This window comes from Kogia breviceps, chromosome 3 (genome assembly GCF_026419965.1).
Source record: "Kogia breviceps isolate mKogBre1 chromosome 3, mKogBre1 haplotype 1, whole genome shotgun sequence".
Lineage (NCBI taxonomy): Eukaryota > Metazoa > Chordata > Mammalia > Artiodactyla > Physeteridae > Kogia > Kogia breviceps.
The window spans coordinates 1,667,001-1,693,628 of NC_081312.1; the positions used below are offsets into that span (position 1 = coordinate 1,667,001).

The 26,628-nt window shown below is 65.5% G+C and overlaps 1 protein-coding gene across 10 annotated transcripts; it reads right to left on the reverse strand.

Annotated features, from left to right (window-relative positions):
- ASPG (asparaginase) lies at nucleotides 1-23,821 on the reverse strand. 10 transcript variants are annotated; one of them, XM_067027657.1, is made up of 16 exons: nucleotides 23,661-23,821; nucleotides 18,544-18,652; nucleotides 17,825-17,945; nucleotides 16,164-16,289; nucleotides 14,603-14,686; nucleotides 13,798-13,924; nucleotides 10,283-10,395; nucleotides 8,059-8,241; nucleotides 7,849-7,962; nucleotides 7,237-7,353; nucleotides 5,858-5,953; nucleotides 5,454-5,617; nucleotides 3,217-3,303; nucleotides 1,208-1,307; nucleotides 782-862; nucleotides 1-588 (listed from the first exon to the last, which is right to left on the reverse strand). In XM_067027657.1, exons 1-16 carry the CDS (start codon nucleotides 23,740-23,742, stop codon nucleotides 577-579), a joined length of 1,716 nt encoding a protein of 571 aa, XP_066883758.1. In that variant the 5' UTR covers nucleotides 23,743-23,821; the 3' UTR covers nucleotides 1-576. The 10 variants fall into 10 exon arrangements, with proteins under 10 accessions (XP_066883758.1, XP_066883756.1, XP_066883759.1 ...); XM_067027655.1 differs by having other exon boundaries at nucleotides 1-270; nucleotides 23,661-23,813; XM_067027658.1 differs by having other exon boundaries at nucleotides 1-298; nucleotides 23,661-23,813.
- Between the last annotated feature and the right edge of the window lie 2,807 nt (nucleotides 23,822-26,628).

Below are 26,628 nucleotides of genomic sequence, written 5' to 3' on the forward strand. Positions count from 1 at the left end.
TTTGGGGATCTAGGCAGGGAATGGCCCTCAGAGAGATTTTATTACCACTCTACCCAACAAAGACCTTTAGGCCGTGTTCTGGAAGCAGGAGGGGAAGCAGCTCCGGCGGCGAGGAGGGGGGCAGGGGAAGGGGGCGCACAGCGCAGTCAGAGCCGCAGGGGCGGGTCTGCTACCAGCCTTCCTGCAGGTCTCAACAGGAAGGACTGGCTTACGCTGCAGCGGGACGGCTTCAGGTTAGACACCAGGCAGCACTTCCTGACAATGGGAGGTCTGTAGAGGAGGAGTGGAGGCCCAGCTACTGTATGCGGGCAGAGCAGACAGACAAGCCCGGGCACCTGTCAGTGGGAAGCAGCCTTTCACGGGGCAGGGACCCGAGGACCTGAGCAAACCCAACCAGCCTGGAGAGTCCTCGGAAGGCCAGCTGATGGGGTGGGGGTGGGGAGTCAGCTGGAACCTGGCCCACGCAGCCCAGCGGGTGCTGGTCCGGGTGGGGCGGGGCAGTGCGGGCAGGCCCCCTCCAGGATCGGGGAGCTTCTTGGCCATGGCTGGGGCCTCCGGTGCCGCGGCAGGGGGGCGCTATGGGGCGGCCTGACAGGACGGAAGCAGGGGGTCAGGTGCAGCTGGGTAAACGTGGCCCTCCCTCCAGGCAGTTTGCAGCTCCCCACAGAGGGTGCACCCCACCCACAGGAGGGGCTCTGCAGTCCCCACTGACTTAGACCGGCTCTGTCCCCAGGACACAGTCTCCACCAGGTCCAACCCCACAGGGGGGTGGGGGGCTTACCGGGCCCGCGGCCTGGCCACCAGCCCCACCCTGAAGGCTCTGCAGAAGGGCCACCACTTCCAGGTTCCCAGCTGCCGCTGCCTGCAGGGTGGATGAGGGGGAACGCAGGAGCGGCTGCCTCAGGGACTTGGACCAGCACCCTGGCCCTGAACTCCGCCTCCCACCCCCAGCGGCCCACCAGGCTGCCCTGCCCCCCATGCACCAAGGACCCCATGACTCCTCCGTTGCCCTTATCCCCACAGGTCTGGGCCCTGGGAGGGAACCTGGGACAGGAAAAGGGACAGCCCTCCCACCCCTGTGGTTCCCGCATATGAAGTGCATCCACCCGGAGAGCAGGAGTTGGGCATTTGGGAAGGGGGAGCCAATGGAGCTGTCAGGGAGGACTTCCTGGAGGAGGTGGCCCCAGAGGGCACTGGCGGCACTCACGACATGCAGGGCGCTGCACCCATCATAGCCCGGCTGCCTCAGGTCGGCCCCTGCCTGCCACCATGCCCGCAGGCCTTCACAGTCTGCCCTGGACGCCAGCCTGGGAGGGGGAGCCGTCAGAGACCGCTGGGCACCTGTCCATCTGCCCACCAGCTCTTTTGCAAAGCCAGTCCCAAACAGCTGACCCAGCAGTGCCCGAGCCCCAGGGCAGGACTGCAGGAGTCGCTGTGGGCCAGCGGATGGCCTGGAGTCTGGTTTCACCCAGCAGGGGTGACTGGGACTCAGGTCAAGGGTGCATACACGAACGCACACGTGTGAGGATGCACCCACACCCCACCGCTGAGTGCCGCCCGCCAGTTTCATGTTTCACAACACAGCTCTCCCTGGAGGGCCCACAGAGGCTGGAGGAAAGTCTGGGGGGGTGGGGGTGGCGCTGGGGGAATGGCTCTGGACCCAGCAGGCCGCATGGGGGGTCCTGGCTAGGAGGGGGCCTGGGCCTACCTGCCCTAGGGAGGTGGCGGGGGACTCAGAGCACCTCCCAGGCCCTCGTGGGGTCATCCGCATCCTCCCTTTGCTCTCAGACGAGGCCACTCCCCGCCCTGGGACCAGGCAGGGAAGGGGTCCAAGCCAGGTGTGCTGGCCAGGGCTGCCATCCCCCAAGGGGGCCCTAGGGACTCCCTGTGGGTCAGGAAACGGCGGCAGCAGCCCCCAGAGCGGCGCTGGGTCATTCCTGAGGTGAGTCACGCTGATGGCGCCACCAGCCGCCCCGCCCCCAGATCTGCCCCCAGGCCTCTCGCGCTGGTTCCCACACACTCGCCTCCTGGAAGAGCCGGCCAAGGGCCCCCCAAATCCAGCCAAGCAGCTCAGGGCGGATGACCCACTCCCGTGGGAGCTGGCTGTCACTTGCCCCCTCTGCCTGTTTCCCCATCTGTCAGCGAGCCATCGAGGCCCACCTGGGGTGCAGCTCTGAACCAAGTCACCCCAGAAGTCCCTTCAGAGCCAAGACCCTCCCCGCCGGGGCCTCCCTCCCCGCCACCATCCCGCATGTCTGAGACCCCCCCCCCCCACCCGCCTTAGCCCTGTCGGTGCTGAGAAGACGCAGGTCAGCCAGCAGGATTCCAGGGAGGGAGGGGCTGAGGCTGGGGCCAGTGGGCTCTCTCCACCTCACTGTGTCTAGGACGGGGGCCTCCAAGGCTCAGGGGGTGGGGGGATGCTGGCCGGTGGGGTCGAGGGGCCAGAGCTTCAGATCCTCTTCCTGGAGAGCTGGCAGCCACCCCTCCTCACACCACAGCAGCCACGGTCTAAGACACCGCCCTTGTCACCCAGCCCACGCCTGGGGGCTCTGACTTCCAAGGCGCTTTCGCCACCCCCACCCCCACCCCCGGCCTCCCCTCCCTCGGCCCCTCCCCTCCTCGAGCCCTCAGACCCGCCCATGGCAGCCCAGGCTGGACACAGGAGGGGCTGGCGGGGCTCGGGGAGACAGTGACAGAACAGCAGCAGCGCCACAGGGCGGGGCCCACGGGTCGGAGGAAGGAGCGGAGGCCGGCAGCCCTGGGCCTGCCCCCTGCCCAGCCGACCACCACCCCTCCCGGGCCGCAGCCCCCCAGGCCTGCTTGGTGGTCACTCAGAGGGGCTGAGGTCAGAGTCCTGCTGGCGGCTGGCAGCCGAGCGCCGACCAGGGCAGGGCAGCTGCTGGGCCTTGGTGTCCTCTCCACGATGGGGAGGAGGACCTGCCACGTGGGGCCGCGCTGACCTCTCCCCACGGGGGAGCGCAGCCGCGCGTGAGAGCTGCCGCCTGTCCTGCCCCCGCCCCGTGCCCCCAACCTCCCCAAACGCAGCCCGGGCTCCCCCGAGCCCACACTCCCGCACGCACCCCCTTGCTGGACCGCCCCCTCTCCTAGGATCGAACCCCACCCTCAAGTGCTCCAAGGGCCCAGCGGGTGCACGATGGGCTCTCCCCTCTCCAAAGCCCCCGTCCTGGGAAGCACAGGTCCGCCCGCGACCCTCACCTGCATAGCTCTGTCCCCGAGTCCTCCAGCTCCTGGGGGGACAGGCAGGCCCCGGCTGCCCGCAGCAGCCCAACGACACCCTGATGCCTGCCGTGAGAGAGAGCATGGTGGCTGCCTGCCCGCCGTAGCCTCCGCTAGACACCGGCAGGGCCTTGTCCCGTGCCCAAGACCAGGAACCCACCCTCCCCAGACTAGGGCCACCCGACCTCGGTCCCCGGCACCCAGCCTGACCCACGCCGGGCGGGGGGGCGGTCAGTCAGCCCCAGCTGAGCAGCACCTCCATCCGCAGCCCCCCCTTTGGCGGCCCTTCCCCAGTTTGGGGGTGTATCATCAACTGCACGGTCACCCCACTTTTAGGGAGCCGGGGAGGAGAGTGGGGTCCCCCCCACCCCCACCCCGGAGCCCTCCAGGGTGAGGCCAGCCCCTCCAGGGCACAGCAGGGCCCACTGGGCGGTGAGCCGGGAGGCCGGTTCGGGAGGCGAGGGAGCTGCCGTGACGGCCAGCTGGGGACAAGCGGGTGGGACCAGGACGGGGTGAGCTCACCGGGCTGGCACCCACACCCTCGTGTGAGCAGCGGAGTCTCCAGCCAGATCCCCTGGCCTGGGCGCCATGGGCACACCCTCCCCCTCTGTCCCCGCCTGCTCTGAGAACCCTTCGATGCTCCCAGGAGGCTGAGAGGGAGGGGCTACCCCACTGCCCACTGCCCCAAGGGTGAGGCGCCCCGGCCCAAGACTGAGCCCAGCGGTCTGGTGGCCTGGGCTCTCCACGAGACTCCTGAAAGCCCCAGAAATAACCCAGGGTCCTGCAGGCCAAGAGCCCCCTGGGGAGGGCCCGGGGCCTGTGGCAGACGCTAAACCGCGGGATTGCAAGAGATGGAAAGCAAGGGCTGCGATCCCGTGTCCCAGACACACACTCACAGCCGCGTTCACCAGTGCGCTGACGCCCACACCCCCACACGCACGTATGTACGTGATGCTCCTCCCGGCTGCCGGCAGGGGACACAGGTGGGAGAGTGGTCCCGCCCCAGCCCCTAGGCCTTCCCAGAAAGTTCCAGGCCTCGGAGCAACGTAAGCCCCTAGAGGGCCAAGTGGCTACCAAGCCCCTCCCGTGCCCTCTTCCGCAGTGAGTTCCAACTGTCCGTCAGAGCAGGAGGCCTGCCTCTCGCAGAGATGCCAGGTGGGCCTGGGAGGGCAAGGAGATGCCCGCCCCAGCAGAGGACACAGGTACAGGTGTTCACCAGCCCCGATGCCTGCTCCTCCGGCCTCGCGCTGGCTGGCTGCCCGCCCGCCAGGCCCAACCCCAAGGCAAGGGGTCAGAGCCCGTGACCCCAGCTCCCGGGTGGTGACCACCAGCTCGTGCGTTTTCCTCCACATCGAGCTTCACGCAACCCACCCTGCAAGGTGCCGCCGCCCCAGCCTGCAGTGCATGTCACAGGTGAGCACACAGGGTGGCCCCTCCAGGGGGCCCCAGCCTCTGGCCTTGGCTGCAGGGCAGGGGGCCTCTGCCCCTCCTTAGAAGGAACCAGACGTCAGGTGCCCACAGTGACTGCCCAGGGCCCTGGGGCCTCAGCAAGAGCTCAGCTCTGCAAGTCTCCACTTGGGCGGAGGCCCCCCAAAACACCCAGGCTGGGGCCCTGCCTTAAAAAGCCCGGGTTTGTTGCATGGGGCCAGCTTGGGGGACCCCCCAACTAGCATACATGCTGAGCCTGACCCCTTGGGGACCTGTGCTCACCCAGCCCAACGTCAGGCACTATGTCACCTGCTCTGTACCTGCTCCATCCCAGTGCTGGGCTGGGGGTTTCTCCCCTTGCCCCACCCCCAGCCCCTCAGTTGGAGGATGTAGGGAACACACAAGAGACCCCTTGTGCTCTGTAAGAGCTTTTCTTTTCTAGAAATTCCGTGCCACGGTCTTGCCGGGCCTGCCTGGCTCAGCTTGGAGGTCACCTCCAGGAAGCCCTCCCTGACCACCCTGCTCAGAGTCAGTCCTCCCAGCCTGGGCCCCATTCACGCCCGGCAAGGGCAAGGTCACCGCTAGTGCACAGGGCCCAGCTGGAGGTGGGCGAGGCTCCAGGAAGCAGGCGTCCTTGGTCCCACCTGGCTTTGCCTGGGGATGCTGTGTGACCACAGGCACCCCGAAGGCCCCCTCTGAGGCATCCCCGTCCAGGCCCTGCCCCACGTGGCACCCCTGCCCGCACATCCGCCACAGTGCCCGCCCCCCCCCCCCGCCCGGCCCAGTACCTGCCCCTCACGGCCAGCAGCAGCGGGCTGAGGCCATCCTTGTCCCGTGCGTTCACGTCCAGCCCTCTCTGCAGCAGCATGGCGACCACCCCAGCCTGGCCCCCTCGGGCGGCCGAGTGCAGCGGAGTTTGACCACCAAAGTCCTCCAGGCTCAGGTCACTGCCCTGGGGCGATGCAAGGGATCGTCACCCACTGAGGGGAGGCCGGGCAGGTCCAGGTAGGCCACAGGGAAGGGACAGGGTCGGGGTGCACGCAACGGGGGCCTGACAGCCACGTGCCCCCCTCGGCTGCAGGGAGGCGAGCAAGCCCCGGGACAGGCAGTGCCGCCCACATCTGGGCAGCACCCCACCCCCCGGGGCCTGGTGCAGCTGGAGCCGGTCCCCGAGGGCGGGCAGCGGTCTCACCAGCTCCGCGAGCGCCTGCAGGGCCTCCAGGTCACCGGCGTGGGCCGCGGCACAGGCCAGGCTGGATGCCAGGGCATCCCGCACATCATCAGCCTCCTGGGGGGAGGGGCGCCGCAGCACCTTGGGACCCCTGCCGCCTCCTGGGGCCCCCAGCACCCCCAGGAGTGGGCAGGGCCAGGAGCAGGGCAACGGGTGGGCAGAGGTGGGGCACAGGGCCCGTGGGGACCCTGCTGGCCCGCACACCGCACTGGCAGTGAGTCCTGGACAGGGTCCAGCGCCCCCTCGTCTCAGCATGGTTAAAAAAAAGGGGCTGGGCACCACATCTGAGGCCTACTCGGGACCCCCACCCCTGGGAGCAAAGTCCAGGCAGGACACAGGCCACCACCTGGCTCTGTCCCATCAGCTGTGTGACCGGGGCCTGCCACCCGCCCGCTGAGACCCACGTTCTCTCCTGCCTCCCCTGCGGGCCAGGAGGCAGGGGGACTCATAGGGCACCTGCCTGGGGGAGGGTGGGAAGGGCTGCCTGGCCCCGGTGCTGGGAATTCCATGGGTCACCTGACAGCTCCCCAAGGCGCCAGGAGGCTGGGGGTCCCATCAGAGGCCCCCACAGGCATCCCTGCACCAGGCGCCGTGGCGGACCCTGACCTCTCGAGTCATTAAGGCCCGAGGCATCCACTGTGAGGACAGGCCGCACCCATCCGGCCGCTGCCCGTCCCTGGCAAGAAGGTTGAGCCCGTGCCACTCTCCATTCACACCCCCCCCTCTGCAGAGGGGAAACTGAGGCACGTGGTGTGACTGGGTCAGCAACGGGACACGGTGCCCGTCTCCTGCCAGGCTCACCAGGTCTGGACACTTGTCCCAGAGGCCGGTGCCGGGGGTCGTGGTAAGGTGGAGCATCAGGAGGCCCCGGTCACCCCCGTGAGCCTGGCCCAGCTTGAATCTCAGATCCCAGGCCCTAGAGCAAGTCCTCGGTCCCTTTCTGGGCCTGGGCACCCTGGCTGAGAAGGGGAAGGCGCTCCAAGCCTGGCCCCTCTTCCCGGGGAGACCCCAGAGCAGACACCTCTCTGCCGCCAGCAGCAGGACGGACGGAGCGCCCACGGTGCCCGAGGGCGCCCCTCTCACGAGGCAGCCCTGCACCAGGGCCAGCAGGCCTGGCCCGGCTTCCCCCCGGGTGCACGCCGCAAGGGCCCCTCTTGACTGCCTGGCCCCTTCCCACACACTGGCCCACGCGTCCCTGCAAACCCTCCCCGCTGTGGCCCCGAGCCCAGAACCAGTTCGTGCCTGGTGCTTTTCTGCTCCTGACACCAAAACGCCAGGGGGCGGGAGCCCATCCCTCAGGGACCCGCCACCCAGACCCCCTTGCCCACACTGGAGAGTACCTGGCTCAGACTCAGGAGCTGGGCGACCCCACGGCCCAGCGTGCTGCCCCGCAGAGAGGGCCGGAGCTCGTCCGCGGCAGGCGGCATCATCTCCCCGCGCAGGTCCCTGGCCAGCAGCTGCCAGCGGAGCACATGGAGAGCCGGGCCGGCTCCATCAGGACCCGGACCCGGCAGCCCAGACCAACCTCACAGGCCAGGCACCCCAGGCCCCGGGCCTGAAGCTCCTCCCTCGGGCTCCACGCCTGAGGCCGGAGCCCAACCCCAGCCAGATCCCCACACCAGGCCGGCCCCACCCTCCAGCCCTCCAGCCCAGGGTCTCCCCGGGCCCCTGTGGCCTCTGCCCAGTGCCAGGGCCCGGGGACAGCTGTGTCTGAGGCCAGCCTGAAAAGCAAGAGGGAGGGGATACGCTGGGAGCAGTTTGGGGGTGCTCGGCCCCAGCCAGATCTGGGGCTCCTCGAGGTGAGGACAGGCAGTGCCCGGGCTTGGGGTTGGCAGCCGAGCGGGGGAGCCCCCCGTCCTCGCCCCCCTTCCAAACCCACGCACACATCCCCCGGACTGGGCCCCGCCGCCCACTGGCGCGGGACCGGGCCCCCAGCCTGAGGGAGCACGCACCTCCTTCCTGTCATCCAGGCTCAGCCCCGGCAAGCCAAGCACATACGACAGCTTGGCCAGGGCCGCCTCCGATGTCATGTCGGAGCCGGAGATGGTGCCGGCTCCCGCCAGGGCCTGCAGGAACGGAGGCGCAGGTGGACGATGGGGCGCGGGGTCACAGCGGGACTTGCCCCCGCCCTCCCTCCCAAGGCCTCGGTGTCCCCGCCCCACCGTGCCAGCGCCATAGTCCGAGGTGACGGCGCCCTGAAGGCAGTGGGTACAGTTGACGATGACTAGGCCTCGCTCGGCTGCCCCCCGCAGCTCCTGAAGCAGGTCGGGCTTGGTGGGCCCGTTTCCTGATCCGAAGGTTTCCATGACCACGCCCTTTAGGGGGGGCTGCAGGAAGACCCGGACCTGCAGGGGCCGGGAGGCGAGGGTGAGGGGCCTTGCTTCCTGCTCCAGCAACGGGGACCAATAGGCTGGCCCTGAACCCTCGGCGCCTGCCACACTCCCCAACACATCCCCCCAAAGGGACCCCGGTCCCCTTCTAAGTGTTAAGGCCACAAGCACCGTGGAAATGGGTCAGAGGTCACAGGGAGCCAGCTGGACATGAGAAAGGGCCATCAGAGGTCTCACAGAGTGAAGGGTCCCCTGTCCCAGCTGGGCCACCACACCACCCCTCCCGGCCCCCAGCCCCTCCATCCGGTCCAAAGCTCTGCCACGTTTGACACACAACAGGTGATGCTCCCCGCAAGCCAGTGTGTGGGGAAAGGGCCCTGCAGCTAAACACACACACAGGGTTCTGCTTAAGCCAGGGAGCTGTCCGCACGTCCCACGAGGCTGCAAGGCTCCACTCGGAAGACAGAAGATGTGGGCTTCCCTGGTGGCAAGGTGGTTAGGAGTTCACCTGCCAGTGCAGGGAGCACATGTTCGAGCCCTGGTCCAGGAAGATCCCACATGCCCTGGAGCAACTAAGCCCGTGCGCCACAACTACTGAAGCCCGTGCTCCTAGAACCTATGCTCCGCAACAAGAGAAGCCACCGCAATGAGAAGCCCGCACACGGCAAACAAGAGCAGCCCCCGCTCACCGCAACTAGAGAAAGCCCGCGCACAGCAATGAAGACCCAACACAGCCAAAAATAAATTAATTTAAAAAAAGAGGACGGGGCCTGGGGTTAACCTCGAACAAGGATGGTCCCCTCAGAGGCCACCCTGCGGGGACACCTGCTGCCCAGCTCAGCCACGCCCTGTGTCAGCACTGGTGGGCACAGCCCAGAGGCCCCAGGGCTGAGCACTGTCTGTCCCTGAACCCGCCACGCGGGGGAGCCCAGAGGCCAAGCTGCTGGCCTGTGCAGCAGGCGTCCAGCCCTCTGGCTGTGCCCCCATCAGAGCCTTTCAGAACTGCCGTCGGTTCCCCCTGCTTCTCCAGGTAGAGGCCAAAGGTGAGGGCAGACCTGTTCCTGGCAGATACCCGGGAACGGGGAGACTGGAGACTAGGACCCGCTGCCGGACTAGGCTCACCACCCACGGGCCCTGCCCTGACGGCCCAGAAGCCCCCGTCGAGTGAAGCCCTGCAGGTCCCGTCCCCCTGCCGGAGTTTGGCCCAGCTTATGGCTCTGCACTCCCCCAGCTACAGCATGTTCTAGAAAGACTTCACAGGCCAGCACGTTTTCCCAGAAGGAGCCTGTGCAGCTCAGCCCCTCTTAAGATGGCAGCCTCGTGCAGTGCCCTCTGGCTACTACACGACGTGAGACCCGTGCGTGAGACCCGTGCGTGGGCTCCGGCCACCAGCCCCTGGGACGACCCTCATCTTCGAGTGCAGCTCTCACTGGAGCCTCCAGCAAACCCCTTCTGGTCCCATCGCAGCTCTGCCCCGTGTGTCCCCAGAGCCCCAGGAGGGGAGCAGGCTCCAGTTCACAGACTGCGGCCCAGAGGTTAAAGGCAGCCTGATGCCGGGCCACCCCAGGTATAGGGACACACCTGGGAAGCCACGTGTGTCGGGTAGAAGAGGGGGCTGCAGTGCCCCGCCGGTCACAGCACTGAAGCAAGCGTGTTCTGAGCCCCTGCAGCCCCGCACTCAGCGCCAGCAGTGCCCAGAGACGCTTTTACCCGAGAGCCTCCATCCAACCGGCAGCCCAGCGTCTGGGCCCGACTCACTGGGCGGGACGGAGGCAGGCTCCACGTCCGCCCCAGGGACAGCCGGTGGCCAAGGGGTGCACGGCAGGGACCACCAGAGCGGCCACAAGAAAGAGCAGAGTCCAGGGCCACACTCCATCAGCCTCAGAGGAGCCCGCGGAACCCGCTGCTGTGACGTCCGCGGGGACAAGCCCAGTTCACAAGTGAGGCGACCGGGCTGAGACGGCAGCGGAGGGGGTGCAGGTCCCAGTGACACAAAGGTGGGGAGGGGCGGGGGTACACGAGGCAGGCACCACGGGGGCTGAGCCGGGGTCCGTACCAGGGTGGCAGGGATCCCGGGGTAGAGGCGCAGCAGGCCCACGTCGCGCTCCATGCTGCTGTTCACCACCAGCCGGCCCTGCCCACGGGCCCTCCGCACCAGCTCCCAGTTGACTGTGAGGACAGGGGGACCGAATGCACACCCTCTGGCCAGCTGCAGGCCACGGCCCCGGCCTAGCCTCCCCGGACCCCGCCCCCCCGGCCTCCGTCTGGTGCCTCCGGAGTCACGTCCCCCGCCCCCTCTCCCAGCTCACTCAGGCTAGGGGCGCAGCTCCAGCCTGAGCCAGCCCCCGTGGTGGGCGTGGGGCCCAGAGGGCAAAGAGGACCCTGCGGGGACGGAGGCCTCCAGAGCCCAGCAGGCCACGCCAGTGCAGGAGAGGGGAGAGGGCAGGTGGAGGAAGGGCCTTCCAGGCAGAGGGCACAGCATGTGCAAAGGCGAGAAGCACAGCAGACGGGGCAGAGCCGGGGTATCACCAGGAACCTGCGATACTGGATCCCAGGAGTGGTCGAGGCAGTGTCCTCTGACCAGCCAGCCTCACGAGCCACTTACTGGGCACCGACCTGGCCCACGGCCCAGCAAGCCAATGAATGAATGAATGAATGAATGAGTCTTCTGGATCCCTAACCTTTGGGGAAAGAAAACCTCCATCTCATTCACCCCAAAGTCTCAGAGGCCTAACGTGAGTCCAGCCTGCTCTCCACGCCCAGGTGGCTCCTGAGCCCCGTGGAGAGTGAAGGGGGCCGTTACGTGGGGTCAGTGCCCGCCATGCAGAGAACTCCCCAGAGGATCAGGCTCTCCGTGGGTCTAAAGGCAGCTGCTCTGCGGGGACCAAGCCACCAGAGGCCTCCCAGCTCTCCTGTTCCACCCATTGGCAGGGGGCAGGGGTCTGGGCAGCAGGCCTGGCCTTTGACCCTCAGGAGCCCAGCACTGAGCCCATTGTCCCATCCTCTCAGCCCCTCGCACATGGCAGCCTCGAGCAGGCGGAGGCCGGGCTGAGGGGGCAGGTACCAAGGAGACCCAGGGAAACTGAGGCCCAGGGAGGGAAAGGGCCTTGCCCAAGGCTACCCAGAGTCAGGTGCACAGCCCGGAGGGGAATGGGGGCTCCAGGACCCCCACCCAGGGCTCCTCCACCACCCCGGTCCCGTGGAGGGGGGTGCAGGCCTGCGGGCCTTCTGCTGTTTCCACCAGAGCAATTCTCATATGATAATAAACTGAGGAACGTTCCAGACACGTGCTTTCACGGGGAGCTGGGAGGGTGGGAGACGCGGGGGCTCTGGGGGATGGGCTTGGGAGGAGGGCGGCCGCAGCATCCGTCAGCAGCGAGAGGCATCCTTCAATTTCGGGGCCCGGCCCCAGCTGGGCGAGCAGACAAGACGGCGGCAGGTGGGAGCGAGGCCACCAGCCAGGAGTTATGGCTGCAGAGAGGGGTTTACGGGGACAGAGAGGGCCCCCCCCCCGCCCAGCCAGCCCATCCCCCTCAGAGCCCATGGGACCCCAAGTCCTTCCACCTGGGCCTCCTGGACACCAGGGGACCCCTGTCCCCATGCACAGAGGGGCCGAGAGGAGAGGAGGTGGTGTGAGGACCACCGTCCCTGCTAGGTCCTAACAGTGCCGCTGCAGGGCCACGCAGCGGAGCCCGCGAGCACAGGGGACACTGCATCCCGCGTCCCCTTCGGCTACCAGGACCCCCCTGGCCCAAGGCTGTCGGCCTGAGTCCCCCTCCCTGGGACCAGGGCTTCTGCACAGCAAGGACCTGGCGCTCCTGGAGGCTCGGTATGACCGCACGTCCCTCACCCACTGGGGGAAGGGCGGGGCCCGCACCCACCCCCCCACCCCCACCTCCCGCCGTGCACCCCTCCTCACCCAGCACAGCTCCCCCTCCTGAGCCCCTCGCCCCTCACAGAGGGGAGGGAAAACGCAACAAAAAGCAGCGAGAGGGCGCCGGCCGCCCCAGTGCTGGTGTCAGCCCCCAGCTCCCCGCCTCCCCAGGGCCCCCGCCGGGCACATCCCGGGCAGAGGCTGGTGTTTCTCAACACCAGGTGCCGGGACCAGCCCGGGGCCCTCACACGCCACACGGGCACCCTGGCTGGGGGGACTCAATCCTCCTGGGATCACGGGCTTGGGGGTCCAAGGGCGGCCTCTCCTCTCTCCCACGCCCGTCCAGCCGCCCAGCCCAGCCCGCACCAGCATGCCCTGCACCTCAAGGCCGGTGTGGGCTTGGCGTGGCACAGGTAGGGGCCCGGGGATCCAGGTGAACTCCGCCCCTGCCAGTGGGCTGCGTCCTGGGAGCTCCCCTCTGAGCCCCAGAGAAGGTGTGACTCAGCCTCCACGGGGGAAGCAGGCCTGCACAGTGGCCGCCCCCTCCTTCCCACCCACTCCTCCTTCCTCGGCTGGCTGGCACTGGGGCAGGAGGGGCTGAACGCCATGCCCACCACAGCAAGGAAGCGATCCATCTGCCAGCGCCAGCACCAGCACGTGGGCCACCTCCTCCAGGAAGCCTTCCTGACTCTGGCCCCCAGAACCCGGGCGTGCTATACACACCTTAGATGCACTGACCGCTCTGGGCCTTACCAACCCCTGGGCCGCTCCAGCAAGCAGGGTGGGTGGGTAGGGGGAGGGAAATGCAGAGTAAGACCCCCAGAAGGAAGTCAGGGCTCAGGGCCGCAATGCCTCCCTGCATGGTCCTTCCCTCCTCCTGCTGTAGCCCCACAACCGCCTGGCAGAGGTCCTGCCCGCCACCACGCCTGGATGCCCATGTCTCGAAGGCACAGGAGGAGACACGGGGGCCGAGAGGGCAGCATGGAGACGGCAGGGGCTGGGCGGAGAGCAAGGCCACCGGAGCGAAGCCGTCACGCTGCCTCGCGGAGGGGTTGGCCATGCCCACGGCGGACCCGGAGGGGGGCCAGGGGGCCCCAGAGACACACAGGAAAGCGGACATCCCTGGTGGAGAGAGTCTCCATGGCCGTGAGGGCGGCCGAGTCGGGTGAGGCCTGAGCACCAACGCAGCAGCGCTCGCCGAGGACTGGGTTGGAGACGGCTCCTCACCAGGGCCAGCGTCACGGGTTCCCCGAGGGGAGTGCTCAGGGTCCGCCACCCACGGGAGGCGTCAGGCAGCCCCACGACAGGGGCTGGGCGGCCTGCCAGGCCCAGGGCATGGAAACACCCCTGAAAGTCCCCAGGACGAGGTCGCACTACCAGAACCACGTCCCCGGGAGGCCAAGGCGAGAGGCAAGCCACTGACCGTGACTGAGGGATCCTTGGACCCGGGGCCACGTGGCCGCGGAAAGGTACAGGAGGCTGATCGCCCAAACGCGGCCCCGCCTGGGATGGCCCCCCGGCTCGGAGCCAGGGTTACCTGCTGGGGCCTCCCCGCTCTGAGCAGCGCCCCCAGGCCCCCCCCCGCTTCTCCGCAGCCCAGGGCAGAACCCCGAGCCGTGCGCTCCCGCCCAGGAGCCCCCGCAGTCCCGCAGCAGCTCCCTGCACGCCGTGACGCGACGTGACCCCTGCTCGCTTACTTGTGACGTCAGCGCCCACGGTGGCCAGAGGGGGCAGGTTGGGGGAGCAGAAAGCCGCAAACCTGCGCGTGTCCACCTTGGTCACTCGGTTGCCCCGAAAAAGCTGGTTCTGGAAGAACAGGCAGACCTGCCGGGGGCGGGGGGCAGCTCAGCACCGGGAGCCCCTGCCCCGCTCAGGAGCTGTCCCCGTGGGGCGGGCTGGGCACCTCGGCAGTGACACAGGCCCTGATGGCGTTTCTGTGAAGCCGCTCCCCAGGGCGGGCGACCCCCTCCCAGAGCTCCTCTGCCTGTGCCCTGAGATGTGAGGGGGGATCTTGTAAATGTCTCCCTGTGTCACCACGTGACCGGGAAAGATGAAGAGGAAAAAGCCGCTCCAAAACCATGCCCGTACGACCTCCTGACGGAAACGTGCACATGTACATATGTGTGTGGTATAAATAAATACATACCATCTCAGAGGTATGTGACAAATATACGTAAACCACACACACACACACACACACACACACACACACACACACACACACACACACACACACACACACACACACACACACACACAACCCGGAGAAAATCCACCACACTGTCAGCAGCAGACGTCTCGGGGAGATGAGGGGCAGCGACTGTTTCCTGCTGCCTTCTCTATTCTCCCATCTCCTCTCCGGTGACGGCGTACTTCACGTTCAAGGGGAAAGACAGATCTTTAAACCCCGCCCAACGCCCCCACCATGTGTGCCACCAAGCGCCGCGCCCCGAGCCTCGGGCCCGGGTTCCCAGGAGCAGGAAGGAGGGAGGGGGGTGGTACCTCGGGGATCACGTACTGGCCAGCCAGCAGCAGGGCACCCAGCAGGTTCTCCCGGCCGTCGTTCCACAGCGCGTGGATGGGCACCTGGGGTAGAGGCCACGGCGAGGAGAGGGGCTGGGGCTCAGGCAGCACAGGGGGGCCCGGAGAGGGGCAGGCAGGCTCGGGTCGGGGGGCACCGCCGCTTGGGAAGCTGCGCCCGCTGCCCGTGCCAGTCTGGCCCGCACCCCAGCACCCTCTGCTCCCCGCGGGCCCCAGTGCCCGCTGCCGGGGGCCGGCCGGACGGGCTCCTGCCCAGGGACCCGCCGCCGCCCGGCCCAGCTCCCCGGCCCCGGGCAGAGGCCCTGCTCCCTCGCTGCCCCAGCCGGTTCTGGACCGGCGGGGCAGAGGGTGGCCAAGAGCTGACCGTGGGTGGACGCGCTGGCCAGAGGCTTCCCGCGGGGCCTCCGAGCACCGCGTCCCAGACCTGCTCCCGTGTCTGCGTGAGGGCCAACGTCCCTGGGGCCGGCTCTGACCCGTACCCAGACCCCCACGCCTCCTGCCCAGGAAGGCAGCAAGGGGCTGGACTGCTAAGGGGTGTGCAGACGGGCCGGCGGGGCGGGGGTGGGCCCAGGGCCTCCAGAGGAAGAGCCCTGGCCTGGGGCCACAGCCCGGGGTCCTCATAAGGGGTGGGGCGGAGGGCCAGCGGCCCCGGGCCTTGAGCCTCAGTCTCCCCTGCGCTGCAACAGGGACGCTGCAGCAGGGCCAGCGCGGGGGTCAGAAGAGCACAGGCGTGACCCTTCCCGGCAGAGCTCAGAATTCTGCCCTTTGCCCCTTGGGAGAGGCCTGATGGCGACCTACACCCAGGGGCTCAGGAGGGTCTGAGAAGAGCCAGGGTCAGCCCGCACCCCACCCCTCCACTCGAGCTCCCAGCGGGACGTACCCGGCAGCAGTGGGGTGTGTGCGGTGCTGCCCTGGGCCTCCCGAGTGGGGCCGTCCCACCGGGACACCCGTGGGGACCACGGACAGAGCAGGGCAGGCGGCCGGCTCAGCACCTGGCAACGGGATTTCCCGACCTGGGACCCCGGGGAAGGCTCTCCAGGGCCTTGGGGAGGGCTGGCCCCACGGCGCCGCCGCAGGCAGCCTCTGATGCAGGCCCTGACCGGGGTCCAGGCTTCCCCCACTGCCCCCCTTCAAATCCAGCAGTTTTCTAGAATATTCAACCTGTTGGCTTTGGGGGTTGTGCTGGGTCAGGGTGAGAGGAGGGGGTAGCATGTGCCCAGCTGCCCGGGGACGGCGTCAAGTGGGAACCACAGGGGGAAGAGGAGGACAGCGACAAGAGGAGGGCAGCTGGACAAGGCCGGCAGCAGGCTGTGGACCCACCCCCAGGGTGGCGGGGCTGGCACAGGCAGGACCAGGGCTCTGACCAGCGCCGGCCAGCTCAGGCGGAGCGGGAACCAACTCGGGGGGCCGCCGGAGCGAGCGAGGAGCCCGGGGACCCACCTGGGCCCCTGGCAGCGCCGAACTGCCCCGTGGCCTCAGGAAGGCCCAGACCTTACGCCCGCTAGGCAGCCCGGGTTGTTACCTGGGCACCAGTGAGGATGACCGTCTTCTGCAGGTTTTCCAGCACGAAGGAGAGCACGGAGGCGGCGAAGGCCATGGTGTCGGTGCCATGGATGACCACAAAGCCATGGTACTGCCCGTAGTGTCTCTGCGGGAGGGGCGGCGAGCTCAGGCAGGCCTGGCCTCCGGCGCCGCCAGGAAAAGGAAGCTAAGGGCCCCACACGTAGCTGGAGGGACCCAGGGAGGTGCCGGAGGGACCCGGGCCACCGCTGGCCAGGGGAGCCCACTGGAAACGGAGCTTCTGCCTGGAGTCCCGGCACCCAGGCTCTCCTCGCGCCCAGGACAGCCTCCTCCCGTCCCCTCGGGCCTCCCCGTGACACGCCTTGCCCACGAGAGAACTCAGGTCGGTGTCTCTGAACACTCTTATCTGAGAATGGGATGGTCCCCCCCCCCCCCCGCCGTGCAATGCGTGGTCTGGTCAGCCCACTGCTCCTGGAGGGCCCCCTGCTCGGTGACCACTGGCCCCGGGGCGGCAGGGGCCGAGGGGAGAGCAAGCCCACCAGCCTCTCGGCCCAGTGGGAGGGCCAGGCGGGGACACAAGCGACGGGCACAAGGCACAGCCTGTGCTGGGAGCCGCTGTGCCGTGGCAGGTGGCAAGGATGCAGCCAGGCACACAGGCCACCTCTGCAGGGACGCACCCCCTGCCACCACCTCCTAGCGGGCAGCCGAGTCTGGGCCTCAGTGGGCAGCTGGCCCGGGTTGTGCTTGCGAGGGGCACAGTCCCGGGAAACAAGGGGACCTCAGGGGACCATCTCTCGTGGCCCATTGAAAGACCGAGCCAGGCTGGGCCCATAGCTGCCCGGGAGCCAAGCCACGTGGCGGGCTTGGGCGCCCTCTGCTGGCCACACAGTGAATCTGCGCATGGCTGGCCTCTGCAGCCAGGACAGCGGTCCTGGGCGTTCAGAGAAGCGGTCAGGCCCCAACTGTAGGATGCTGCTGGCCACAGAGCAGGAAGACTGCCCCAGATCACGGCTACGGACATTCAGAGACACAAGGGCCGGGCCCAGGGCCTCACGCGGTCCCAGGTGCTCACCGTGACAGGGGTGGAACTGGGGCCAGCGCCCAGCTGCCAGGAAGGGGCAGGCTGTGTGACAAGCCTCTGTGGGGAGCAGGCTTTCTTAAGGGAGGAAGGTGAGAAGTGGGCCTGGCGGGGGCCAGGCTTGAGCGGGAATAGGGGCTGGCGCCGGTGGCGTGGGGAGGACAGGGAGGAAAGCTGACGGGGGGTGGCTCGGGCTGCAGGTAAGGCATCCACAGTGTGTAAACCATGAGGCCCTCGCAGGCTCCATGGCCTTCTGTGGGCCCTAAATCCACGAAGACTATACGGTCTAGGGTGGGCGTGGGCACGGGGTAGACAGAGGAGGGCTGGGCCAGGCATGAAGTCTGCAGGGCAGCACTGCGTGTCTCAGCCCAGGATACTAACTGGGACAAAGTGACTCACTGAACAAATCGAGACGGCCACCCGGGCCACCCCCTCGCCAGGAGAGCAGACGTGGCCCTCGGTGCCCACGCTCACGGGTGCAGGTAAAAGGGCCTGGGAGCCTCGCAGCTGAGGTGCAACCCACCTGGCTCCTGGCCCCAGCCCCGCCCCCCCCCCCCCCCCACACACACACCCCGTCACCTCACCTCGATGGTCTGGGCGATCTGAACCCACTCGGTGATGGTCATGTCACTGGAGTCAAAGAGAGGCTGGCACTCCAGCACCGTGTACATGACCCTCTGGTCAGGGCAGGCGGGGCTGGCAGGCCTGCAGGAGGTAGACAGCAGGCTCGCACTCGGCGGCCCCGTTCCCTTCTGCCCGGCCAGGCCCCCGCACCCAGGGCCGCGGCCCTGGGCTCTGCAACCCCACCGGCTCCCTTCCACTCGAGGCCCCAGGAACAAGGGCCGTGGTCCCCGGGAGGGGCCAAGGCCAGGCCAGGCCAGGTTGCTCCAGAGCAGCGGCCCCTCCCCTCGGTGAGCCAGGAGGACACTGGGAGGAGGGCTGCTGGCAGGAGGGAGGTCAGCGACCGGGAGGGCACCTCCCCACTCAGCCGGCCAGCAGTGAAGAGCACCGGGCAGCCGGGGCCACGAACTGGGAGACAAGGGACCTGCACGAGGAGGGGGCACCTGGGGCCAGGCCCTGCCTCTCCTGATGGGCATGAGTCCCCACGGGGCTCACTGGAAAGGGGGCTGTAGTCAGTTCTAGAGCCATCAAAGTGGGAGCCCATAGGGACGGCATCCTCTAGCAGCTCGCCACGGACACGCTAAGAAGCCGCGGCCTGGCAGGTGCCAGTCTCGGGATGCCCCCCACCCCACGACAGCTGGCCATCGTCCCTGCCCGGGAGCCCAGAGGAGCCGACGCTCACGGCAGCACTAAGGTGTCCTCGGGGAGGCCACAGGCCCGGGCGTGCGCCTCATCGTGGAACATGGGCAGCGTCCTCAGGACGGCGGCCAGGCCCTTCCCAGGCACGAGCACTGCAGGGGCGGGGGGGGGGGGGGCGTCAGAGGCTGGTAGCCACCACCAGCACCTCCCCCTCCACGTCCCCCCTCGGCCTCCGGCCCCTCCCTCCTCACTGGGGGCCAGGCCCCAGCGGGGGTGGGGGGCTGGGAGCTGGCTGGGTGAGCTCCGGCCCTCAGGGAAGTCAGAGAGAGGCTGGGCAGACGGGCCTGCAGCTGCCCCGTGTCGGGACTGCTTCTTTCACCCGGACAGCCCCAGGGCTCCGCCACCGAGGCTCAGGGGGCCTGGCCCGCTCACAACTCGGACACGTGTGCCCACTCTTCTTCCCCCACTTCCCAGAACGTCCACGCCACTCTGCCCGTGGACACGCTGCTGGCTCTGCCTGGAAGTCCTCTGCTCCTTTCCGCTTCTCATCCAGCAGGTGCTTCATCCCAGCTCAGGATACCACTTCCAGGAAGCCCTCCTTGATGTCCAGATGCTGGTGCCATTCCCACACGCTCCCCGTTACCCTTTCTCCCTGCATGGACTGTGTGTGACACCTTCAGGGTCCAGCCCGGGCCCTCTGCCTGCAGCCACCATGTCCAGAAACATGCATCTAAGGAGGCACTGGGCAGAAATGGCGTGTGTTCTAAGAAAATCCTGAGAAGTCACAAGTGTTTCCTGGAAACAAACAACTCCTCAGCAAAGGCTCCCAGAAGAATCTCTGCACTGGGGCCTTGGCTTTTTGTCCCACCCTGCTCCCTGCAAGCTCCGGGACCTTGGGCAAGTCGGCTAAACTTCTCTGGGCACGTGCACCCCTCACTGAGGTTCTGTTGGGCGTCTCCCACGTGACTGGCTATGTCGAACACCTGGACACAGAGGCGAGAACAGCAGGGGCCTCCCTCGAGAAGCACCCTGGCTGAAACATGTAAGACCTTCAGGACCAGGGTCAGCGGCCTTCACCCTTTGCCTGGTGTATCAGTCTCCTGCTGCTGCGTAATAAACTGCCCCAAGTAAATCCCAGGCCCAGCTCCTGCCAACCCCCAGTAAACACAGTTGCGGTGGCCCCAGGACGCTCATGGTGCCGTCTCCCCAGCCAGAGAAGGAGACCCAAGGGGGAGCACCTTGAACAGCCCCCCAACCCAGGAGGCGCCCTCTAGGGGCTCCATACGCTTTGCTGCAGGAGTGTCAGGGCTCAGGGGACAGAGGGGACATCCACGTGGGACTGCCAGCCCGGCCACCCTCCCGAGATGCCTGAAGTGTGACCAGGACACACACCTGCCTGCAAAAAGGTCTGGACTCGCCAGTCCTGACGGCAAAGAGGCCTGAACTCCAGACCCTGGGCATTGAGGGAGGCTCAGAGCCGCCCACCCTTCTGCAGCAGGCCCCCAAAGGTGTCCCCTCCTGATCCCCAGGACCTGAAATGCAGTCTTTGAGGCCGTGATTGAGTTAGGGCCCTGGGATGATGAGACGATGCCGGCTTACGCGGGTGGGTGCTGAGTGCCACCACGCGCATCCTTGCAAGACAGCGGCAGAAGAGAGTGGACACCCAGAGAAGGCCATGTAGGGACAGAGCAGAGACACGAACACGCCGGCCTGCAGTGGTGGAGCATCTCCTGAGAGAGGTCTCTGCTGCTCTAGGCCCCCGTTTGTGGCCATGGGTCAGGGCAGCCGCAGGAAGCCCGCACGCCACTCTGCACTCCAGCTGCCCTCCCAGTGGGTGGCACTGGGGTGTCCATGTAAACCTGGGGATCCACTGACGGGGCAGGTGATGTGCACGGTCACCTCCACCCAGAGCGAGGCTACTGCTAGCGGACGGTGGGGCACCGGCTTCCCGGGACACCCCACGCCTCGGGGCGGCAGGAAGGTGCAGGGCCAGCGAGCCCCACACGGCCCAGACCCTGGTGGTCCCCGCCTGCGGAGCGTGTGGGTGGACAGGCAAAACCAGCCAAAGAGAAGGCTAAACTCTCCTTCTGTTCTATTTGCTCTGTGCAGAATTCTGCCAACACATCATTACACGAAGCAGCCAAAAGTGTGGGGAAAACAGCCTTGAGGGAGGGTCAGGAAGTCAACGAACAAAAAATATTTTTCTGGGGCTTCCCTGGTGGCGCAGTGGTTGGGAGTCCGCCTGCCGATGCAGGGGACGCGGGTTCATGCCCCGGTCCGGGAGGGTCCCACGTGCCGTGGAGCCGCTGGGCCAGTGAGCCATGGCCGCTGAGCCTGCGCTCCACAACGGGAGAGGCCACAGCGGTGAGAGGCCCGCATACCACAAAAAAATATATATTTATTTTTTCTGGGTTTTGTAATGTTCTTGGCTTTTAAGAACTAGCAGTTTGTTGTGATTTCCTTCGTCATTCTAAATAAACACCTGTCCCCAAAAAACACACAAAAAAAGGGGACTTCCCTGGCAATCCAGTGGTTAAGACTTCTACTGCAGGGAGCACGGGTTCGATCCCTGGTCACTAAGATCCCACGTGCCGTGTGGTGCAGCCAAAAAAACCTAACAACGACGGAACAAACCAACGAATACACAAACACCTGCTTTCACATCTAATTCTGATTTTGTAAACTGTAGTCTCTTTCTTAGCGCAGGCCCCCAAGCTTCAGGCCCTACAAAAGCAGAAGCGGCCCTGCCCGGGCCTTGTCCCCAGGCCGTGCAGGCAGGGAGCCGAGTGACGGGCAGCGGCTCCAGCAGACACACTCTCATCTGTGAGGGCCGTCCCAGGACAGCTGTCCCAGGACAGCTCAGGCTATAAAACAGTGAACTTGTGAGCGTGTGGCGACTTGCTCAGGAAGGGGGTCTAGGCCAAGGGCACAAGAAGTCATGGACATCACCCCTCTGGATGAGGCTTGGCTGCCAGGCCCTCCGGAGGCCTCCTGGGATGTCCTGGCACCTTCAGCTGCCAGGCTCCGAGGCTCTACTCACCCTGCCCCACCCGCCAGGGGCCAGGAGCCAGGCCCACGCAGGACGCTCAGGGCGTCAGGGGTCCTCAGCCGTGCTGCTGCTTGGCCTTGGGCTTGGGGTCATCGGCTGATTTGGGATTCACGATGTCCCTTGACCAGAGACATCTTCCCCGAACTCAGAGAGGGGATGGGTGAGGGGCGCCCCTAGCTGCCACGGCCTCTGCCCTGCCCTCGTCATCCCGACCTTTGGCAGAGCTCACGCGTGAGGCGCCAAGTGCCCTGCAGGCCGCTGTTTACCAGCAGGCGCAGGAAGAGTCCCAACAGCGACAATCCAAGCGGCTTTGCTGTGGTCGCCCCTCACCGACCCCTCGCGGGCCGGAGCCACATCAGCAGTGCCAGGCGAGTTAATCATTGATGCCCTCCGCCCTCCGGATCAGAATTCCCAGGCAGAAAGGGCCTGGAGCGTCTGCGTCCCCCCAGCCCCCAGCCGGGCTCCGAGAGGGCAGAGGCCAGCAGAGCGCGGCAGCCCACCGGGCCCAGGCCTGGTTCCTCCACCCATCGGGCTCCTTCCCCGGCCTGGGGTGCTGTCCTAGGTCTCTTGGATGAGTCCTGCCCGCCTGGAAGGCGTTCCCACCACACCCCATCTTTCTAGAGTCGGTCTCCAGGTCACCTTCCAGACGTGGGAGTTTACCTCCTCTCTGGAAAATGCAGCACCTGGGAGAGTGAGCCTAGGGGGCCCCGGGGAGGTGGGGGGCTGCGAGGGGACACGACGCAGTGCAGGTGGGATCCAGGTCAGAGTCCACCTTGTCCCTGCAGCCTGGACCCTGGAGAACAATGAGTCGAGCTCAACGGAACCTCAGCAATCACAGTCGGCCAGGCACCGAGCCTGCAGGGGCAGCGACAGGGGTGGCCCAGGGCCCCAGACAGTCCAGGGATGCAGACAGGGCCGGCCACTCCCCTCTCTCTGCCCCAGCCCTGGGGCGGCACAGGGCAGACTCTCCCGCAGCCCGGGAGGAGCAACCGGGGGGAAGGCCGTGACGGGGTGTGGAAACCATGCCCCCCATCCCTGAGCCCCTCCAGGACAGGGCTCTCTGGGGGGCTGAGTCCTGGGGCCCAGCACGGAATGGGCCTCAAGAGACGTCTGCGAATTGGCAGCCGGTGTCGGGGGGATGGCACGAACAGGCCCAGAGGACCCAGAAGCAGTTGCTGGAGAGAGAAGGTGCTAGTGGCATCTGGGTAGCTGCTTCAGTGGAAACGGTGGCCAGGAGGGGAGGGCTGGGGAAGTGGCCCCAGGACCAAGGGCAAAGGCAACCGTCCTGTTAGCACGGGGTGGCGGCGGGGCGGGGGTGGGGCAGCTCTGGCAAGGCCCCCGCTATGGGGCTGGCAGAGGATCTGAGTAGGGGGACACTCCAGGGCCAGGTGTGGGGCTGCCCCGGGTGTGAGGACAGCCTGGACAGGCACCTGGGGCCAGGGAGGGAGCCCGGGGGGGGTGCTGTGTGGAGGGCACAGACAGTGTCCGCTCTCCCGGGAGCGCTGGAACATTCTGGAGGTGTGTGCAGTCCTCTTCCCACCCCTGCAGGGCCCCAGGCTCCCCAAACGCGGTCCCTGCCCAAAGGTGCTCTGCCCGGCCTGGGGGCATCCCTGCCCCAGCGGCCCGCAGAGCTCAGCGCCCGGCCCAGCAGTCACTGCCTCGCGGACCGACTCAGGCCAACGTCCCAGGGGCAGAGAAACGAAACGCCCGATCTGCCCGGCCTCCTCGTGCACGTGAACACTTCCCAAAGGTGTCTGGTGCCCGCTGCCCGGCCGAGCCCGGGCCGGGAACAGCGGGGAACGGCTGGGGTCGCCTTGCAGCCGCTCGCCGGTCCCGAGTGAGGGGCCTCGGCAGCCTCTGAACACCTGCCCACCGGCTTGTCCGTGCGGGGAAGAGCGCTCAGACAGACGCCACGGTGGTCGAGGCTCGGCCGCGGGAGGAGCCGGCGACAGCGCGGGGGCAAGGCTGTGCCCCCGGGAGGGCTGACCGCCCACCGGGAGCGGCGGGCTCAGGTGCGCGGCCCCGCGGGGCCTGGCGACCCCCCGACAGGCCAAAGGGCGCGCGGACGACCCCCAGCCCACCCCCGGGCGCGGGCGCCGGCACCCACTCACCGCCGCGCTCGCTCCGCATGCCGATGGTGCCGCCGGTGTAGATGGCCAGGAGCCGCCGCTCGGGCCCCGCCGCGCGCGCCATGCCCGCGAGCCAGGGGACCGGGGCCCGGGGGACTGACGGGAGGCGGCGGGGCGCGCAGAGGGCTGCCGGGGGAGGGGCGGGGCCTGCCGGGGGCGGGGCTGGGGGCGGGACCTTGGGGGCGGGACCTTGGGGTGGAGGGACCTGCCTGGGGGCGGATCCTCGCCGGAGGGTCGGGGCCTGTCCCAGGATGGGGGGAGGGGGGCAGGGGGGGAGGGGCGGGGCGGGTCCGGCCTCGGGTGGGGGGATAGGGGACAGGTCCCGAGCGATCCCAGGCGGTCCGATTTCAGTGCAGCGGGCCGGGGCGTTTTGAGTAGCTGTGACTTGTGGCTCAAAGGCCAGCTGCCTCACGGACCGTGGTGCCAGAGGACCCCCAATGCGCAGCGGGGTCGGCCTCCCCTCCCAGGCAGTCCCCCCAGGCCCTGGCGCTCCAGCAGATCCAGCACTGTTGACCATGCCCTCGGTGTCCAGTGCCTGGGATGGCGGGGGCAGGCAGAGACCCCAGGCGGCTCACTCACACCGTCCAGAAGGGCCCGAGGGGACTCCCTCCAGGGCTAGATAGAGCCCACCACCTCCAGTCCCAGGACTACGGAGGGGAGGGGAGGGGGATGCAGGATACCGGGAGGAACAAGCTGCAGGCTTCATCTCAGATGCACCGAGTCCGTGTTTCCCTCCCTGGGTGCCAGCACACCAAGGCCCTGTACCCTGACTGGCGGCGGTGGTGGGCTGGGGGGACGACAGGGACCACGACGTCGCTTTTGCTGGAAAACTGATTCCTCTCCAGAGGGAGCCCTTAACGTACTTGATTTTGATTCATGGAAGTGATGAAATAAAATTCCTATTTTCTGGCAAGACAAGAGTAAAAATAATTCTGGCCTTAAGGGAACAAAATCTTCCTAGGAGGAACTCGCTTTTCTCCTATGCCTTTCAGATGTAAATGTTCTACCTGGTCCTCTCTGGGAACTCTTATCCAGGCCGTCTTTTAAAATGCAAATTTCAGGACAGTAACTCTTAACCTAAGAAAAAACAAAAGGGAGGGGAGGGACAGGTACTTTGGAACTTGACTTGTCAAGGACAGATAGATACAAATGTCTTCTCCCCGTATATTAGTAAAAAGGGTTTAGCCATCTAAACAGGTGACCTTGATTTGTTCCATCTGCCAGAAACCCAATTTGAAGCCAACCCCTTTTGTAACTGATGAGATTTTTTGCGGGGATAACTTTACCTTTTATTATTTTTTTATTGCAGTATAGTTGATGTAGATATTATATATTATAGGTGTACAATATAGTGATTCACAATTTTTTAAAGTTATGCTCTATTTATAGTTATGTGAAACAAAATTCATATTTTACGGCAAGACAAGACAAATTTGAACATAAAAACTCTACTCTGGGGCTTCCCTGGTGGCGCAGTGGTTGAGAATCCGCCTGCCGATGCAGGGGACACGGGTTCGTGCCCCGGTCCGGGAAGATCCCACGTGCCGCGGAGCGGCTGGGCCCGTGAGCCATGGCCGCTGAGCCTGCGCGGCCGGAGCCCTGTGCTCCGCAATGGGAGAGGCCACAACAGTGAGAGGCCCGCAAAAAAAAAAAAAAAAAACTCTACTCTGCCCTTTGGCCCCCTCACTTCCCGCACCGTGCCGTGTGTGTCTGCATTAGGCATCGACCAGACCTCCCCCTCCCCCATCAGCAGGAATACCTGCTCAACCATCAAGAGGAACTTTCTCCTAGCATCGACAAGCCAACTCCTCAAATGGTAACATTCCTTCTTGATCTTGTCAGGGGTCACATGACTCACCAGGATGACGCTTAGATCTGGATTATGTAAACTGTCAACAACATGTCATTTGATGTACAGCCTTCTGTCTCAAAAAATTTATATAACTGTGCCTTGACTTCTAATGGACAGAACAGTTCTCAGAGCTTTCTGAGATGCTCTTCCCTGGTTAGAGTCCTCAAATTTGGCTCAAATAAAATTTTCCATTTCTTTCTTAGATCGACTGATTGCTTTTTCATTGGCAGTTATTATAAAATATTGGCTATATTCCCTGTGTTGTAGGTGACTGATGGATTTTGTACTATTGTACCTGATTCATGGCTGAAATTTTGGAACGGGAACTATGGGGTCTCTGTGTCTGTTTGTGTTGTATCTATATATAGGTGTGTGTTGCTGCCAAATTTCACTAGTAAAAGAGCTCTATTTAACTGGCTTAAAGGGAATTAAGCAGTTCTATAAACAAAGACCCAACGCAGCCAAAAATAAATAAATTTTTAAAAAAAATTTAGTTCCTGGTCTTCCCTGGTGGCACCATGGTTGAGAGTCCGCCTGCCGATGCAGGGGACACGCGTTCGTGCCCCTGGTCTGGGAAGATCCCACATGCCGCAGAGCGGCTGGGCCCGTGAGCCATGGGCCCTGGGCCTGTGCGTCCGGAGCCTGTGCTCCGCAACGGAATAGGTCACAGCAGTGAGAGGCCCGCATACCGCAAAAGAAAAATAAAAATTAGTTCCTTTAAAAACAAAAATCTTAATCCTGTTGCAAAATTTGTCAGCAAGAAAAATAACATGATATGATGAAACTTTTAAGTAAATTAAATGTAAATAAGAGTTTCTAGGTGAATTATTTAGGAATAAGTATGTTTTAGGACTGTCTACTTAAAAATAGTTTCTCCAGATTTTTGGTAACTTGAAACTGCTAAATTAATTAAATGATGGGAATTCATTGAAAATCCATATCATTTCCAAATAAGATACTGAAACATACATTGCTAAACAAGTCTAAGTTTACCTACTTTTGTCTTTTTTAAAAAAATTATTTATTTTATTTTTGGCTGCATTAAGTCTTCATTGCTGCACACGGGCTTTCTCTAGTTGTGGCGAGCAGGGGCTACTC